At 37.2% G+C, this 17,810-nt stretch overlaps 1 protein-coding gene across 6 annotated transcripts in view; it reads left to right on the top strand.

Moving 5' to 3' along the window:
- The window catches only part of WWP1 (WW domain containing E3 ubiquitin protein ligase 1), a 113,294-nt gene that overhangs the window by 53,329 nt on the left and 42,155 nt on the right, over window positions 1–17,810 (top strand). For 4 of the 6 annotated variants that reach the window (XM_082722607.1, XM_082722611.1, XM_082722609.1 and 1 more), the window contains 4 exons: window positions 544–681; window positions 776–842; window positions 4,483–4,667; window positions 14,491–14,827. In XM_082722607.1, coding sequence (XP_082578733.1) covers window positions 544–681; window positions 776–842; window positions 4,483–4,667; window positions 14,491–14,827 — 727 coding nt within the window. Of the gene's footprint in view, window positions 1–543; window positions 682–775; window positions 843–4,482; window positions 4,668–6,108; window positions 6,197–14,490; window positions 14,828–17,810 lie in introns of those variants that run through there. The other 2 variants (XM_082722608.1, XM_082722610.1) reach the window with 2 other exon arrangements.

Raw genomic sequence — 17,810 nt, 5'->3', positions numbered from 1 at the left:
AACATGTATCAGGTGTGGTACGAAGAACTTTGTGTGGTTTTGCACTTAGGCCTTTCGACAGTCCTTTTTAGTTTGATGCCTTTATTATCTCCATTTTATAATGACTGGAACTGAGACTTTTTTATAGTTTGACTACTCACTCAAAGCTTCAGGGCTAGAATCAGTAACCAGACTGCCCGACGTCCATGCAGAAATTTTGCCTTAACCACAAGTCTTATGGACTGAAGAGTAAGTTTAGATAATTGTTGTGTGCATTATCTGCATATATTTATATGTTCTCTGTGCTTTATACAGTGCAGAGGAGTAATTAAAGATGACATTGAGAGCATGGGTGAGGGACAAGGAGTTTTTTAACTTGGTGTGAAAGGGAAGTGAGCCTGATACCATATAGAAGGGTCTACAGATAAAAGTGGAATAATTCTTCCCACATGTAGCCATCAAGTACTGAACTAGACTAATTCTTGATGTGTAGTTTTAATTTCTAACATATCATTTTGTATGTGGCAAAAGCTTTTAACTTAAGATTTTTTTTTTTTCCCCTAGTGGAAAGTGTGAAAGAACAATTAAAACTTTCTTTGGAAAACAAGAATGGCATAGTGCAAACTGGTGAATTAACAGTTGTGCTCGATGGACTGGTGATTGAGCAAGAAAATCTAACAAACTGCAGCTCATCTCCAACCAGTAAGATAATTTTATGTGTTCTTAAAATTTGAAGAGGAAAAAACCCCAGCAAGACGTATATAAAAACCTGCTTGCTTGCTTTCTTGTTGTTCAGTAGAAATACAGCAAAATGGTGATGCCTTACATGAAAATGGAGACCCTTCAACAAGACCAACCTCCAGGTAGAATATTTTATTTTAGTATTTGTGGCAAGGTAATGTAACATTTTCCATATTATAAAGCTTTACATTTTAACCTTAAAGTTTGCCATAGAATTTAAAAATTCTATCTAAACTTTTTGTTGAATTCTTGTAAAATTTTTAAAGAAATGACTGTAGTGGGGCGCCTGGGTGGCTCAGTGGATTAAGCCGCTGCCTTCAGCTCAGGTCATGATCTCAGGGTGTTGGGATCGAGCCCCGCATCAGGCTCTCTGCTCGGCAGGGAGCCTGCTTCCTCCTCTCTCTCTGCCTGCCTCTCTTCCTCTCTCTGTCAAATAAATAAATAAAAAAAAAATCTTAAAAAAAAAAAAAAAGAAAAAAGAAATGACTGTAGTTTCTAAAGTAGTTTTTTTTTTGTTTTAAGTAGTTTTTAAGGAAATAAGAACTTCATTAAGATAATAATACATACACCAAAAGGTTTACCCTTTTAAAATATATACTTCAGTAGATTTTGGTACATCACCACTATCTAATTTCAGAAATTCTCATCACCCTCAAAAGGAGACTGTACTCATGTGCTGTCTCTCCTCGTTCCTCTCTCCTCCCATCTCCTGGCACCACTAATCTATTTTCTGTCCCAAGTGGCTTTGACTATTCTGGCCATTTCTTAAGAATAGATTCATACAATATTTTGCCTTCTCTTACTGGCTGTTCTTAATTAGCATAAGGCTCATCCATGTTATAGTATGTATCAGTCCTTCATTCTTTTTTTATTGGTAATGGCTTCTTAAAATCTGTATTTAGGCATATTTTTATCAGTAAATAGATAGACTCAGATAATGTGGAAAATGGATATCTTTTTGATGTGGAAAATGGATATCTTTTTTTTTTTTTTTTTTTTAAAGAAATGCTTTTTTTTTTTTTTTTTTAAGATTTTTTTATTTATTTATTTGACAGAGAGAGATCACAAGTAAGCAGAGAGGCAGGCAGAGAGAGAGGAGGAAGCAGGCTCCCTGCCAAACAGAGAGCCCGATGCGGGACTCGATCCCAGGACCCTGAGATCATGACCTGAGCCGAAGGCAGCGGCTTAACCCACTGAGCCACCCAGGTGCCCCGAAAATGGATATCTTTTTGCTGTCTCAGTTGGCAGCTTCCTGCAGATCACTATAAGATACATGCTCCACAGATTATAGTCTTTCCTCAGAACTCACCCTGCCATCTCAGAAACTCCCTTGTATTCACATTTAATGACAGTAAATAAAAAACTTCTGGAGATGCCTGGGTGGCTCAGTTGGTTAAGTGTCTCCCTTCAGCTCAGGACATGAGCCCAAGGGTCCTGGGATCAAGTCCCTCATCAGGCTCCTTGCTCAACAGGGAGCCTGCTTTTCCCTCAGCCTGCTGTTCACTCTGCTTGTGCTCTCTCTTTCTGACAAATAAATAAAATCTTTTAAAAAAATAAATAAATAGGGCACCTGGGTGGCTCAGTCAGTTAAGCATCTGCCTTTGACTCAGGTCATGATTCCAGGATCCTGGGATCTAACCACACATTGGGCTCCCTCCTCAGTGGGGAGCCTGCTTCTCCCTCTCCCCTGGCTTGTGTTCTCTCTCTCTCTCTAAAATAAATAAAATCTTCAAAAAAAAAAAAATACTGTTGTATGACAAAGTGTTGCTTCTATTAATACACAGAATTAGTAACATCATTATTCCTAAATTTCTTAAGAGTACTTGAATAGATGAATGTATCTTCTGAAAATATACTTGGCTTAAATAAATATATTTACTTAGCATATGAGAAAATTAAGAACTAAAAGGGTGGAAAATTAGGTAGATTAAAATAATTTTTTTGTGTTTATCTATAATCACATCTGTTTTTATAATTTTTGAAATACAATTTTAGATGGGTAAAGGAGCTTGAATCGTCACCGGTCTGAAACCTAATGTTGTTTACTGCATATGGTAAGGCATTTTGAAGGAAAGATTAGATCTACAGCACCAGGAGAACTTCACATGCGTTCTTTTAGACTCCTGGATCACTGATTCTTGCTGAGTGGCGGGGGAGGGCTGTGCAAATCATAGGAATCACTTGGGAGCTTCCTTCAGACTTCACCTGTCCGAACTTCCTGAAGACCTCCTTTTCCAGATATATAAGTGAAAAAGGAAGGGAGAGTGGCATTTATTCATTTGTTAATTTTTCATCAGATAGTTTTCACATGTTTGTACTGGCCCTGTTCCTGTGAAATTGCATTCTGGTGGGAGAAAGTAGATAGTAAACAAGTGAAGAAATAAATTAACTAATTGGAAATAGTGATAAGAACTGTGAAGTCCTTGAAATAGGACAAGGTGACAGGAATGGAAGGGAGCCTATTTTAAAAAGAAATGTCGGGGGAATCATCTCTAAAGAAATGTCATTTGAATTACAATTAAAAAGCCAAAAATGTACTATCCATGCAGAGTTCTGACAGAAGAGCATTATTCTAGGTAGAGGGCATAGCAAGTACAAAGACCTTGGGTTTATTTTTAGTTAATTTATGCTCTACAAATTCTTCCAGCTCTAGAATATAATATTTAACCTTTTTTTTTTATAATCCTGTAATCATTATAATATTACTGCCTATGTATAATAATTTTTCATAAACATTTGAAAACTTTACAGCATGTTTTCATAGTCATTAAAATTGATACATAGTATATCTGTTGCAAGGTGAGCAAGAGGGAACTTTGGAGAGAAATAGATTTGAGAAAGATGGGCAGGGCTTACGGACCTGATCTGATCTGATTTATTTATTTATTTAAAGATTTTATTTATTTGATAGAGCACAAGTGCAGGCAGAGATAAAGGTAAAAGCAGGCTCCCCACAGAGCAGGGAGCCCAGTGCGGGGCGGCTTGATCCTAGGACCTCAGAACCATGACCTGAGCTGAAGGCAGACATTCAACCTACTGAGCCACCCAGGTGTTCCTGATTTATGTCTTTTAAAAAAACATTAAGGCTGCTTTGTGGAGGGGTGCATATAGGGTAGCCTGTGTATTTGGAGAAATGGTTAACTTACGTGATACCGCCCAACTCTCTGTCCATTGCCAATAAGATTTAAAATGTTTGATTTTGTAATTGGAGATTTATTTATTTATTTGCAGTTCATATAGTACTATAGATTCTTCTAACTCTGCCATATAATATTTAGCTTTTCTGATTCTCATGTGCTCATTATTTTAGTGCCAGTACATTGTAATTTTTAATCAATATTTGAAGACCTTTCAGTTTATTTTCCAGGATTCTATAAAATTACAGTAGGTTGGAATTGATTTTTTAAAGTTCCATAAGCTTTTTGAAAATACTTTTAGAGCATTTAAAAAAAAAAGATTAATCTTAGACTTAAATATTTAAAATGTATGACTTGGTCATTACTGTGAGGGACTGAATTCATTTTGATTTAGTGTATTTGTGTATCTGAGTGTACAGTTACCTGCCAGTGTGGATACACTTGGAACTGAAAGTAATGTAAACTTTAATGTAATAAAAGCATGCTATATCATTTGTTCATTACTCTTGTTACCTTTCACTTTGTTTGAATATTAAGAATTTGGTAAATCTTAATGACAATTCTGATGGAAAGTTATTTAATTCTACTTGTTAAAGAAAGCATCTTTTTTATTTTTTTTTTAAAGGTTGGCTGTTGAAGGTACTAATGGAACAGATAATCATGCACCCACAAGCAGTCTAGTTCAAAACTCATGCTGTTCATATGTAGTTAATGGAGACAGCACACCTTCATCTCCGTCTCAGGTTGCTGCCAGACCCAAAGCCACACCAGCTCCAAAACCACTCACATCTGAGCCTGCCAATGACACTGGTAAGCATGGTGATTTATGACTCATTGTTTCTGTTTTTGTTTTGTTTTTTTTTTAAGATTTTATTTATTTGACAGAGAGAGACACTGAGAGAGAGAACACAAGCAGGAGGAGTGGGAGAGAGAGAAGCAGGCTTCCCACTGATCAGGGAGCCTGATATGGGGCTCAATCCCAGGACTCTGGGACCATGACCCGAGCCAAAGGCAGACATCCAGGGGCTGAGCCACCCAGACGCTCATATGATGTGTTTCTTAAATGAAAACTAAATTAAACTTTATGAACCTGTGCCTACACTTCCTGCTGTATATTCTTTCTTAATCTTTAAGTCTATGCTAGGAATTTAAAGATCACAATACCTGAAATATTTTCGAATAATTTCAATTTTTCCAGATTATTTAGGAGGGTATTCCAAATACATATTCAGTTTAGAAGTAGTAGTACATTTCACTAAGCATGCACTTATAATTAGATTCTTGGGCTTATACCACAGATAATTCTGGAAGTAATTAGATAAAGGGCCAGTTACTTACTAAGTTCACTCCTGATTCATGAAATATATAAGAATGATGAATGCTCATTTCAGAAAGGCTTGTATGACCACTATGTTTCATTCTTGTCATCATCCTCCATTTAAACTCTGTGGAATTTGGTAAGTTAGCTTTTCTTCCTAAAATATTTAGCTATTTGAGTAGATTGGTGAAAATATCTATTGACCACTGGTTAGTTGCATAGTTTAGTGTATATATATTAGGGTATATTCAGATGCTAATGCAAAAGGAGGGAATACTTACCGAGGCTCCCCCCACCCATTGCTATAATATTAGAAGCTGGGGATATTTATATTTCCCCAGAGGTATAAATAAGGATCATTCATATGTGTGTGTGTGTGTGTGTGTGTGTGTGTGTATGTGTGTGTATTTTCATTCCATGGCTTGTCAGGTAATTGTAGGCCCATTCTTCTCTTATTTATCCTTGCCTGAAATTTCAAGGTGAAGTTAAAACACAAAGGAACTAGAGTTGAAGGCTCCATTGTAAGTAATTGCCACAACATTCACATTAAATGCATGGAAACCCTGGACAATCATGATCTCTAATATTTGTGCTATATATGTTCTAAACATTATATGTCTATTTACTGATTTAATGCTCACCATAATAATTGAAATAGATACTAAAGTCTTTCCCTTTCTCCCAGGAGGAATTGAGGAATAGAGAGGTAACAGTAGGGAGTAGAAGAGCTCTCTAAGCTCTCTGCCCTCTGCTTCACTTTGATGTGTGTGATTTTTATAGTGTCGCAAAGTTGTACTTTTCATCTTTCATACTGTGATAGGCTTCAACTTATATTCCCTTATCCAACTTCGTGATTGTGTTTTCACCTCCTCTGATAATTGTTGGTGGCATCTGACAAAACAATCCCATCTGTCATTCTATTGGCCAGTTTACAAAGACTTCCGGAACCTTCTCTGTTGGTAGCAACCATTCTGCCAGTGTGTTTTGTGTGATCAGTCATCTCTTAGGAGGATGAATTCAGGTACTTCTCAAGGAATGGGGTAGTAGTCTTTAAGACATAAGTGCAAAAATTGTATTCCTCTTTTAATCAAGAACTTTAAAATCAGTTTTCATGTTGGAGTGTGGGTATGGAGTAGGAGTGTGCATGTTCTGTGTATAACATTTTACATGTTTTAGTCCCTTAGTTAGTTCGAAGTCCTAAAATCTTTAAAACCAAAAGAATGTTTTGGTAAACTCCTTTGATGGCAAAATGACTAGAAATGTTTTGAAGGTATTCATAGTTTATCATGCGTGGTGTATCTCTCTATTTTGCCACAGAAATATTACAGTGTGATGACAATGTATAGTTCCCCAAATCTGCTCACATAGTAATGTAATATAGAACAAATGTGCCATATTAATTTTCTAAATTCTGAAGACTTACAGATTCTGGAATACACTCAGCCCCAGGGTTTTCAGATAAGGGATTGTGGGCCTGTGCTAAGGAATTTTAAGACAAATAATTTCATTTTACCGGAGATGGTATTATACAAGAGGACTTTTGGGGGGGATTTTTTTTCCTCCCTCCTGTGCATTTGGGTTTTGATTAACAGGGTCCATTTGTAAGTTTTATTGCTGTAAATATTAGTTATTTTAAGCTAGGAAAGGAAACAGTCATGATTGAAGAGATTAGATTCTCTAATAGGACTTTGTTCAAATCCCAGGTCTATCATTTAATGTGTTAACTGTGTGATCTTGGACAAATTTCATATCAAAATTTAGCTCTTCCATTTATAAAAAGAAGGTAATACTTAACTACCTGGTAGGATTTTTTTCAAATGCCAAATGAGATATTCTAAGATATCTACCATAGTCTTTGAATGGTGGTAGGTACTTAAGAAAAATAGTTTTCTTCGCAACTTCCCACTGTCCCAAAACTTTTAGTGCAAAATGACTTATTCTAATACATAATTATTCTCTTATTAATAAAATAGATCAGTGCTCAGTATGGTAAGTTTTAGGCAGAACTAACTGATTTCATGTTTGTTAAACTTTTGTTTATAGCTTTTGGGATAATTACAGAAAGTTTCCCAAAAATGTACAGGCAGGTCCCATGTTTCTTTCACCAGCCTCCCCCAATGTTAACATACAGTATATAACTATAATACACTATTAAAATCAGGAAATTGGCATTGACAAAATCTGCATTTCACCAGTTATATTTGCATTGTGTGTGCCTTTAGTTTTGTGCAGTTTATCATGTCTGGCTTCATGGAGCTGCCACTGCAGTCATGATAAAGAACCACACCATCACTAAAGGCCCCCTCGAACATTTGCATGAATTGATTTTAAAGAAACTTAAGGTTCATATATAGAAGCAGTTCTTTGTCACACCTTTAAAAGGGACTAAAAATGAACTCAAGGACTCCAGCATTTCTGCCTTTTTCTGCTTCACTCGAACAGTTGTAGTAAGGACAGATGATGCATGGTGCTTTGAGAGGGGCCTATCATAAAAGACAAGGGAAGCTTCTCAAGGATTAAACAGGAAAGTAGGGTGATAAGTCTTGTAAACAAAATGTCATAACAGCTGAAAGTAAGGATTGGGATGCATTCGTTAAGAAACCAAGTTAGTGGGTGGCACCTGGGTGACTCAGTCAGTTGGTTGAACATTCGACTCTTCTCCTCTGGTGGTGGTCTCAAGGGTCCTAGAATCAAGCCCTTGTCTGCACTTAGCCTGTGGTCTGCTTGGGTGTCCCTCTCCCTCTGCCCCCGCCCCCCAGTACTCACTCTCTCTCTGTCTCACTAAATAAACAAATAAATAAAATCTTTTTTAAAAAATGTACAAAAACTTTAAAAAAAATAAACAAAACCACCCAAGTCAGTTGGTATAGTCTTATATCTGTAGAGAAGGAAATGCTTTGCATGAACTTCTGTTCTACCTGTCACACATTTTTAAATACTAGCTTACATAAAATTTTCCACATTCTTTCACGAGCAAAGAGTCTATGATCTTGACTTCCCTCCCTCTGTTTCTCTCTCTGCCTTCCCTTTCCTTTTTGCCTTTCTGGTAGTTTGTCCTTTCACTCATCCTTTCATCATTTGTTGACAGGCATTTATTTCGCAGCTAGCGTAGACAGATGTTTATTTTGCAGGGCTCTGCTTGCTGGCTGTTTATATACACATCACAGTTGCTCAACTTAAGCCCTATTGGGCTTAAGACATCTTGGGCCAGATAATTCTGTGTTGTGGGTGGCTGTCTAATGTATTACACATTCCTGATCTGTACCCTCTAGACACTAGTTATATCCTCTCCTTCCCCTAGCTGTGACATGGCTAAAATGTCTTTGGAGTGGCGGACAAATTTGTCTTCAGTTGAGAACCACAGATACATATCAAAAGTAATTTCTCCAATCAAAGATATGCCCACTCGGGGTGCCTGGGTGGCTCAGTGGGTTAAAGCCTCTGCCTTCTGCTCAGGTCGTGATCTCAGGGTCCTGGGATCGAGCCCCACATCGGGCTCTCTGCTCGGCAGGGAGCCAGCTTCTCTCTCTGCCTGCCTCTCCCTACTTGTGATCCCTATCTGTCAAATAAATTAAAAAAAAAAAAAAAAGATATGCCCACTCAGAATTGTCCCTATTAACATTTTGCATTACTGTGGTATATATGTTATAATTAATGAACCAGTATAAATACATTATTATGAACTATAGCCCATAGTTTACATCAAGGCTCACACTTTGTGTTATGTGGGTTTTGTGACATTTAAGAAATGCATGTTGTTGGGGCCCTTGGGTAGATCAGTGGGTTAAATGCTCAACTCTTGATTTCACATCAAGTCTTGATATCAGGGTAGTGAGTTCATGCCCTGTGTTGGGCTCCACCCTGGGGCGTGGAGCCTACTTTAAAAATAAATAAAGCAAAGCAAAGAAATGGCTGTCATATACCCACCAGTACAGTATCATACAGAAGTGTTTTACCATTCCCCAAATCCCCTGAGTGCCACCTGTTTAATTCCCCACACTCCTAGGAACCACTCATCTTTTTAATGTCTCTATAGTTTAGCCTTTTTCAGAATGTCACATAGTTAGGATTCTTCGTTCACTTAGCAATACACACTTCAGCCTCCTTGATATCTTTTCATTGCTTGATACCTCATTTCTGGGACTGCTGAATAATCCTCTGTTTTGTGGATATACTCTTATTTGCTTATCATCTTGGTTGCTTCTAGGTTTTGGCAATTATATAGAGAGCTGATACAAATATTGATGTGCAGGTTATTGTGTGGACATAAATTTTTTACTTTAACTGCACTGAGGACTGTGTCTGCTGGATTATATAATAAGAATATGGTTATTTTTGTAAGAAACTGCAAAACTGTCTTCCAAAGTGGCTCTACCTTTTTGTTTTCCCACAAGCAATGATTGAGAATTCCTCTTGCTCTCCTTCCTTACCAGTATTTGCATTTTAAGGAGTTAATTGTTATTAGTATTTTTTTTAACAGTGCTGAATCTTCCCATCCAAGGAAGATTATGTCTCTCTCCATCCATTCTGTGTTTTAAAATGTCTCCTAGTAATGTTTTCTGGTTTTGTTTAGATAGGTCTTGAGTGTAATTTTAATGTTGAACTTGCATAGGGTTATTGTGTTAAAATATTTCGGCCAAATGGTACTAAGAGTTTTTCAGTTGATTTTTGTAGTGCTCTAAATAAACTTAACCTCTGTGAATGAGTTTCATCATTTTATTTCCAATATTTTTCCCAGCAGTATTGGAGTGGTGATTATGATCCTCCTTGTTTCTGATTTTGGTTTGTTTCTGACCTTAATGGAAATTTTCCTAATGTCTTAAATTCTCCTAGTGTCATAATATATGATGCTTACTGTGGGTTTCTGATGGATAATCAAAATTACTAATTCTCTTGATTCCTCTTATTCCTCAGCCTTAGAGCTGTATTACTCCCCCATAATAAATTAAGAAACCGAATTTTTCTTTTTCTTCCCTAATGTACTATCTTATTTATTTATTTATTTATTTATTTATTTATTTAAAAAAGATTTTATTTATTTGACAGGAGAGAGGTCACAAGTAGGCAGAGAGGTAGGCAGAGAGAGAGGGGGAAGCAGAGTCCCTGCTGAGCAGAGAGCCCCATGTGGGGCTTGATCCAAGGATTCTGTGATTATGACCTGAGCCAAAGGCAGAGGCTTTAAGTCACTGAGCCACCCAGGTGCCCCCCAGTGTACTATTTTAAGTAAGATGGGAGTGATCTGTTCAAAATTCTGAGTCTTGTGCTCTTCGGTGGAATGATATTAGATCTTACATCACTTTTTCATTTCTATTGTGATGAGTCTTTTTCTTTTTTTCTTTTCTTTTTAAGGATTTTATTTTTAAGTAATCACTGCACCCACTCTGTGGCTCAAGCTCAAACTCTGAGATTGAGTCAACTTGCCCCACCAACTGAGCCGCCAGGTGCCCTATGAGGAGTCTTTTCAATTTTTCTTTCTTTTGATTCAGTTAATGTATTTCAAAGCTTAGCTTTTTTTTTTTTTTAAGATTTTTTTTTTCTTTTTAAAGCAATGTTTGCACTCAAAGTGGGGCTCAGGCGTCAAGAGGCGCATGCTCTACCAACTGAGCCAGCCAGGTGCCCTGTAGTTTATGTATTTGAGACTTAGTGATATAAAGTGGCATTCCTAATGTTATTCATACTGTGGTTTTCTTTATAAAACTCAGGTTTACTTAATGGTTTCTCCAAATTTACTGGTAAGAATCATCTGAACCATTTGTTAAAAATAGAGATTCTCAGGGTCACCTGCGTGGCTCAGTGGGTAAAAGCCTCTGCCTTCAGCTTGGGTCGAGAGCTCAGGGTCCTGGGATGGAGCCCGGCATCAGGCTCTCTGCTTAGTGGGGAGCCTGTTTCCCCCTCTCTCTCTGCCTACTTGTGATCTCTCTCTGTCAAATACATAAGTAAAATCTTCAAAAAAAATAAAATAAAATAACAGATTCTCAGACCCTTCCTTAGAGGCTTCCCCCAGAAATCCTTTAAGTCTAGAATGGGAACTGAGATCTATAGTTTCAGCAAGGTCTCAACTGATTCTTAGCAGTTAAATTTGGAAATTCTGATATGTTTTACTGTTCTATTAATTCCTTGTACCACTTTTCCTGCCTGGCTTTGGAATTGACTGTTAAGCTCATTTATTGCCATTCTTTCTTGTATCTTTGGATACTTCTTTGGCTTTGTCCACTAGCATTTGATACAAGTGTTTTCATTGCCCTTAATTTCCCTAAAGTTTATAACCTCATTATTATTTCCTCTTTAACTCAGTAGTTTATTGTTTAAGGAAATTGATTCTGGATTGGGGGAGAACTATAATTTTTATGGACATAAAAGTATCAGTTTTCTCAACTAGTAAAATGGGAATAAAGCTGGTATCTGTCTCAGCATTGTTCTTTGAAGACCAAATAAGATAACCCTTAAAAAGTGTTTAGCAAGTTATGTCAGAGTTTAGGTAAACATTTTAATATGTTGTATTTATATTGTTTATTTCTAGTTTGTTTTAATTTATCAGAGAGAGAACGTGCATAAGCAGGGAGAATGTCAGGCAGAGGGAGAAATAGGCTTCCCGCTGAGCAGACGCCTGACCCACTGAGCCACCCAGGCATCCTACTTGTTTCTAGTGTATTGGTAGTTAGGATGTGTCCTCCTTATTGTGTAATTAGGGATTTTCTTTTGGTCTTCGACATGTCAGTTTTTCTAAAAATTTTTAGTGTTTGGATAGAATATGTATGTAAGAAACTTTTTAACTATAATTTAAGTCAGATATATTGTGTTATTGAATCTTCATGAACTTAACATTTCTACTAACACTTTAATCTGCATAGTTTTGAGGGAGATATGTTCAGTTCATTTCTTCCTTTATGAATTGTCATTAATTTATTGACTCAACAAATATTTATTGTTTTCATATGCCAGGCCTTTTGTAACAGTTGGGGGATACAGGAGTAAACAAGTCTGATAAAGTTTTCACCCTCTGAGTTTAATGAAAAGAAATAAAAACAAATACATAAAATGATTTCAGAACAAGAGAAACTAAACAGGTTAGGAACAGCATTAAATAAGGTACTCAAGCACTGCCTCAAGTGCTTTCTGAAGATGTAGTTGAGCATTAACTCTAAATGATGAGGAGAAGCCAGTCATGAGATATTTCAGAGACCATGGGAACTGCAAGTGCACATCTTCAGAATGGGAAGGGGTTCGTTCTGTTCAAGGAACAGAAGGAAGGCCATTGTGAGAAATCAAGGATAGCTGTGGAGCAGAGTAATGTAGTCTGTATAGGCTGTGGTTAAAGAGTTCGGAATTCTGGTAGTAGTAGGAATTCACTGGTGTGTTTAAGTAGGGGAGTGAAAAGATCAGTTACATGTTTTGGAAATGATTTCTTTGGGCTGTCATTTGGAGAATGAGTTGTTGGGCAAGAGAAAAAGCAGGCAGACTAAAATTAAGAGGCTGTTGCCGGTATTAAAAGCAGAAAATGATGGACCAGGAGGTGGTGGTCCAAATAGAAGAGCTGAGAGCACTTACTGTTGAATTATTATTGTAGGAGAGAAGTTTCTGCCATGAACAACTGAATGGTGCTATTTAATATTTCATTTTCTTCCTTTGTTGCTAATAGTTTGTGTATTGTGTGCTGTGTTTTAGTATGCATAAAGGTTTATGACTCTTTTCTTGGGCTGGATTATCTTTTCTCAGTTATTCCTCTTTTCCATTTAGTGCTATTTTGCTTTGAAGAGACTACTGCTAAGCTTTTCCAGTTTTGGAGATTTCTGTACTGTTGAAGAGTATTAAATGAAATAATTCTCTTAAGTGAGCATCATATACAGGATACCAGAACTTAGTCTCTCTCTGCACATTCTCTTTTCATTTCTCTGTGTTATCTAACAGTGTTTGATACAGATTAACTGTAAGTATTTTATTTGTTGTATTTTTATTTCCTTCCGAAGCCATTCTCTCCCCCATATTTGGACAGAACTTAATTCATTCTCTTGTTTATTTTATAATTATAGTTTGATTCCTTTAATATACATTTCCTTTCCAGTGTTTAAATCTTTTTCTTTCTTTAAAAATCTACCTGATGAGTCCAGTACTCTTAATTAGGTCTTCCTCCCCCATTTCAATTAGAATTTTATGTGGAATTTTCTTTCATTTTGGCCAATAATCTATTCTCTTTATAGTTTTAATTTGGCTCACTTTAGTAGTGATACGTAATTGAAATTCATCGATCACATTTAAAAAGAATATTAAGAAAATTGTATTAGTGGATCCCAGTACTGAGTCATTTCTTCAGAAAGTGTAGAATGAATTCCCGGATCTTTCTGGCAGTCCCCTGTGGTACTAAATTAATGCTGCTGTGTATTTCCCCCATTGGCATTTTTGATATCAGCTACCTGTTTGATATTCACTCCATTTGCATATGAAAAGGGAGATTGAAAGGGATCATTTAAAGTTTTTATATAAACCATGCAGACTTCGAAAATTGATCATTTGCAGGAAGAACATGTTATCCTCATGTTGGTTTCTCTTTTCCTTAAGTTAAAGCTATTAGTGTATGTATACACACAGTTGACCCTTGAGCAACAAGGGATTTGGAGCACCAACATCACCCAGTCACCCCACCCCTTAACCCCTGCCAACTGAAAGTCTTTGTATAACTTTGGAGTCCCCCCAACAGATTTAACTGCTAAGAGTCTGTTGTTGACTGTCAAGCCTCACCGGTAATATAAACAGTCAATTGACACTTATTTTGTATATATCTTATATACTGTATTCTAACAGTACAGTAAGGTAGAGAAAACGTTAAAATCATGAAGAGTTGTACTATATTAATTGGAAAAAATCTGCATGTACGTGGACCCACATAGTTCAAACCTGTGTTGTTCCAGGGTCAACTTTATTCTTAAATTTTTATTATTTATATGTTCATCTCTAAAATGTGAGCAAGGGGACGCCTGGGTGGCTCAGTTGGTTAAGCGCTGCCTTTGGCTCAGGTCATGATCCCAGTGTCCTGGGATCGAGTCCCACATTGGGCTCCTTGCTCGACAGGGAGCCTGCTTCTCCCTCTGCCTCTGCCTGTGCTCGCTCGCTCCCTCTCCCTCTATCCCTGACAAATAAATAAATAAAATCTTAAAAAAAAAATTTTAAATGTGAGCAAGAAAAAATACAATCTTATTTTATTTTCATCAGTACCTGATACATTACTCAGAGTAAATTAGGTACCAAATAAGTACAAGTGGTGAGTTGTTTGCTTTGTCATTCTTTGATAGTTTATCTTACTGATTTTTCCCTTTTCAGTTAATGGAGAATCATCCTCATCTGCACCAACCGATAATGCTTCCACCACGGGTACTGCAATAGTATCTGAAGAAAATGCCTTGCCTTCAAATTGCACTAATACTACTGTTGAAGATCCTCCAGTTCAAGAAATACTGACTTCCTCAGAAAACAATGAATGTATTCTTTCTAACAGTGCAGCATTTGGATCTGAAACGAGAAGTACTTTAGACCTTGCTGCCTCTAATTCTGGAAATAATTCTGCTTTTGAGGCAGCCAAATTAAGACAGCCAGATGGGTGTGTGGAACCTGTACGGCAGCAGTCTGGAAGTACCAACACAGAAACGTTGCCATCAGGGTATGTTAAATACATGTTTTAGAAGTTTGACTTACATTTGAATAGCAGCTTTTTAATAATATGACTGTTGAACATGTATATAAAATTTTTCCACTGTTTAGTAATTTGAAATCAAAGTTGGAATTTAATTGATATAATTTACTTGCCACAAACTAAGTACTTTTTAAAACTGAGAACAATTACTAATGAAGTATGTGCAGTATGAAGGGGAAAGATAAAACCTAATGTTAATGTGCAAGACAACACTTGATTTGATTCTTGGTTTATTTTTACTTCCAGGGAAGAATGACCATAATACTACATAATTAGCTCAGTTCTCTAGCTTCCCTTATGGTCTGCTCCCCAGGCCCCAACATAGCCATCCTTTTTTTCAGTTAGTACTGAGTGCTGGGAAAAGTCACCTAACTCTGCTGATTGCCTCTGTTACAAACTCAGGTTTTCATTGCTGCTTAATAATTCTTAGTTCCCTTTAAATTTTCCCATTGAAAATATCTAGCTTCCCCAAATTTCCTTTAAAGAATTATTCTATGTGTGTATTCCATTTGGTAATCTCTCCTAGATTTACTGAACAAGTTTTTTTTACTCTTTACTTGGCTTTGATGATACTAATATGACTTAATCATTCCTTGTCTCTGACTTCAAAAAGTTTATTTCTCGTGGCTCAGACTTACAACCGTAGATGCAGTACAGTTGGACAGTGCCATGATAGACGTATGGATGCAGTGCTTTCCCTCACAGCTCTCAGCAGTCAGCATGGTTCATCTTGGAGCTGTGGAAACTGCACTGCTAGAAGTCTTAATCTTACTGTCCTCCGTTTCTCATCATAGTCATTGTGTTCATGGCCCTGTCTTATTTTCTGAACTGTTTTTCTCAGTGTGCTTTGCTGCCGCATCTTATTTTGCCTACTGCCTAGTAGTGGTCTTTTAGCCTTTGTTGTTCTGTCTGTATGTTTGTCTTCCTCTGTTGGCGGTCATGCTTTCCCATCAATGTAACTATCACATCTGTATGTCTGAGCCAGACCTTTTTCAGAGTTCATTTTCAACTGCTTCTGGAAATCCCCCCTTTTCCTGCCAGCATTTCAAACCTCTCTCAAAAATCTCTCCTTGTTTTTTGTTTTCAGTCTTTGGCATTTTAATCATTTATCCTAGTTCCATGTTTCTGCCACTGTGACAGGTACATTTAAGAAGCTGTTAAGAACCTCATGGTCTGATAGGAGGGTAAAGATAAGTAAGCAGCAGCTATACTGTACAGTTGAAGCTGGGCTAGACCTAAGTTGAGCAGGCTGTGGGTGGGAACATACACAGAGAGATCTTTGAAGGGAGTAGCCTACACTATTGAGACCAAAGAATACTTTCTGAAAGAGGTGATGTTAAGTGGATGTCTAAAAGAGGGTTAGGAGTTAGCAGAGTAATAATATAAGGCTGGTGGTAAAAGGCTTCATTCTCAGTAGAGCCAACTCCTGTTCAGATCTCTGGCATCCATAAAAATGTGTAAGTAGAATTCAGGAAATAGTATTTTGTTACCGCTTGAGTTCAGCATTCAAGGAAGTTGACATATGCAGTACTAAAGAGTAAGCAGTCCTATGAAGAATTTCGTATTCTTTTCTAAGAGTGTGGGAGTATTTTCCTGAAAACCATGAATGAACATTATAATGCATTTTAAGCAGGGTCGTGGCATTGTCCTTTTTGCGTTTTAGTTAGGTCATTTCCTTCTGATTTTTAGGAGTCAAGGAGACAAGTTAGGATAGCAGCCAGGCTGGTTTATAAATGAGAGAAGCAGGCATTACGATTTAAAATGATAATAAGCTCAGAAACTTAATTCTCTGGAGTCCAAATAAATGCTTCAACATGGCCTGTAGCCACCATATGTGATGTTTGTGTTAGGAGACTTTTGTGGTAACCTAGATAAGTGATTTTCAAGTTGTAGGCTGTACCCCATTAGCAGATTATGGCCAGCATTTGAAAACATAATTGAAGCAAGTCAGTGTAGACCAGAATAGGAAATACTGAAGTGTTAGTTGTAATATGAGTAAACATTGTTTCCAGAAAGTTTATTTTTCTGGTGTGAGTTTGTGTGTATAAATACCAAATAAATAGCAGTCTAGTATACACAGAGATATTTATGTAAAACATATTTCTTATTCTGTGAACTGTCATCAAAAAAGTTTAGAAGCCAGGGTGCCTGGGTGGCTCAATTGATTAAGAATCTGACTCTTGGTTTCAGCTCAGGCCATGATCTCAGGGTCCTGGGTTTGCATCGGACTCCATGCTAAGTGTAGAGTCTGCTTGTCCTTCTCCCTCTGCCTCTGCTCCTCACCCTTGCTCACGTGCTCTTTCCCTCTCAAATAAATAAATAAAATCTTTAAAAAAAAAAAAGTTGCTTAAAAAAAAAGAAAAGTGTAGAAACTTTTGATCCAGGTGAAAACTTAAAATAGCTAGGTGGACACTGGTTTTGTAAGGTGATTAGTTGTGAGGAGGTAGTAGACTAGAGGCGTGGAACCAAAGTTGATTCTTCTGGCTTAGGCAGGTCTTTGTGTAATTGTCCAAGTTAGCAGTATTCAGATTTACATCATCATCTCTCTTTCCTCAGAAATCTTTCCTAGTTCCCTGTGTTTCCTTTCTTTTAACTTACTGTATAGCTAATTACCAGTGGAATCACGAGTGTTCTGAAAGAAGAGTATTTCAGTCTGGAGATGACACTTGAGTTTTAGGCCAAGCATTATCTCACCCAAAGACCTTTGCATTTGCTCAGACTTCTGTGTGGAAGGTTACTCCTCTGATACCTGCATGACTTATTCAGGTCTTTGCTCAAATGTTACCTTACTCCAGGGGCCTTTTCTGGTTACCCCTGGTTAAATCAGGCCCCTCTGCACCCATCCCCTTACCCTGCCTAATTTTTCCCCAGCTTTTCGCTAGGAAAATTTATAAACCTGTAGAAAAATTTAAAGAATTTAACAGTGAACACCCCCTATGTCTACCAGTAG

This window comes from Mustela nivalis (genome assembly GCF_964662115.1).
Source record: "Mustela nivalis genome assembly, chromosome: 2".
NCBI classification, from domain to species: domain Eukaryota; kingdom Metazoa; phylum Chordata; class Mammalia; order Carnivora; family Mustelidae; genus Mustela; species Mustela nivalis.
Note: the sequence above shows the minus strand (reverse complement) of the source record. Positions and strands in the feature narration are given on the sequence as shown.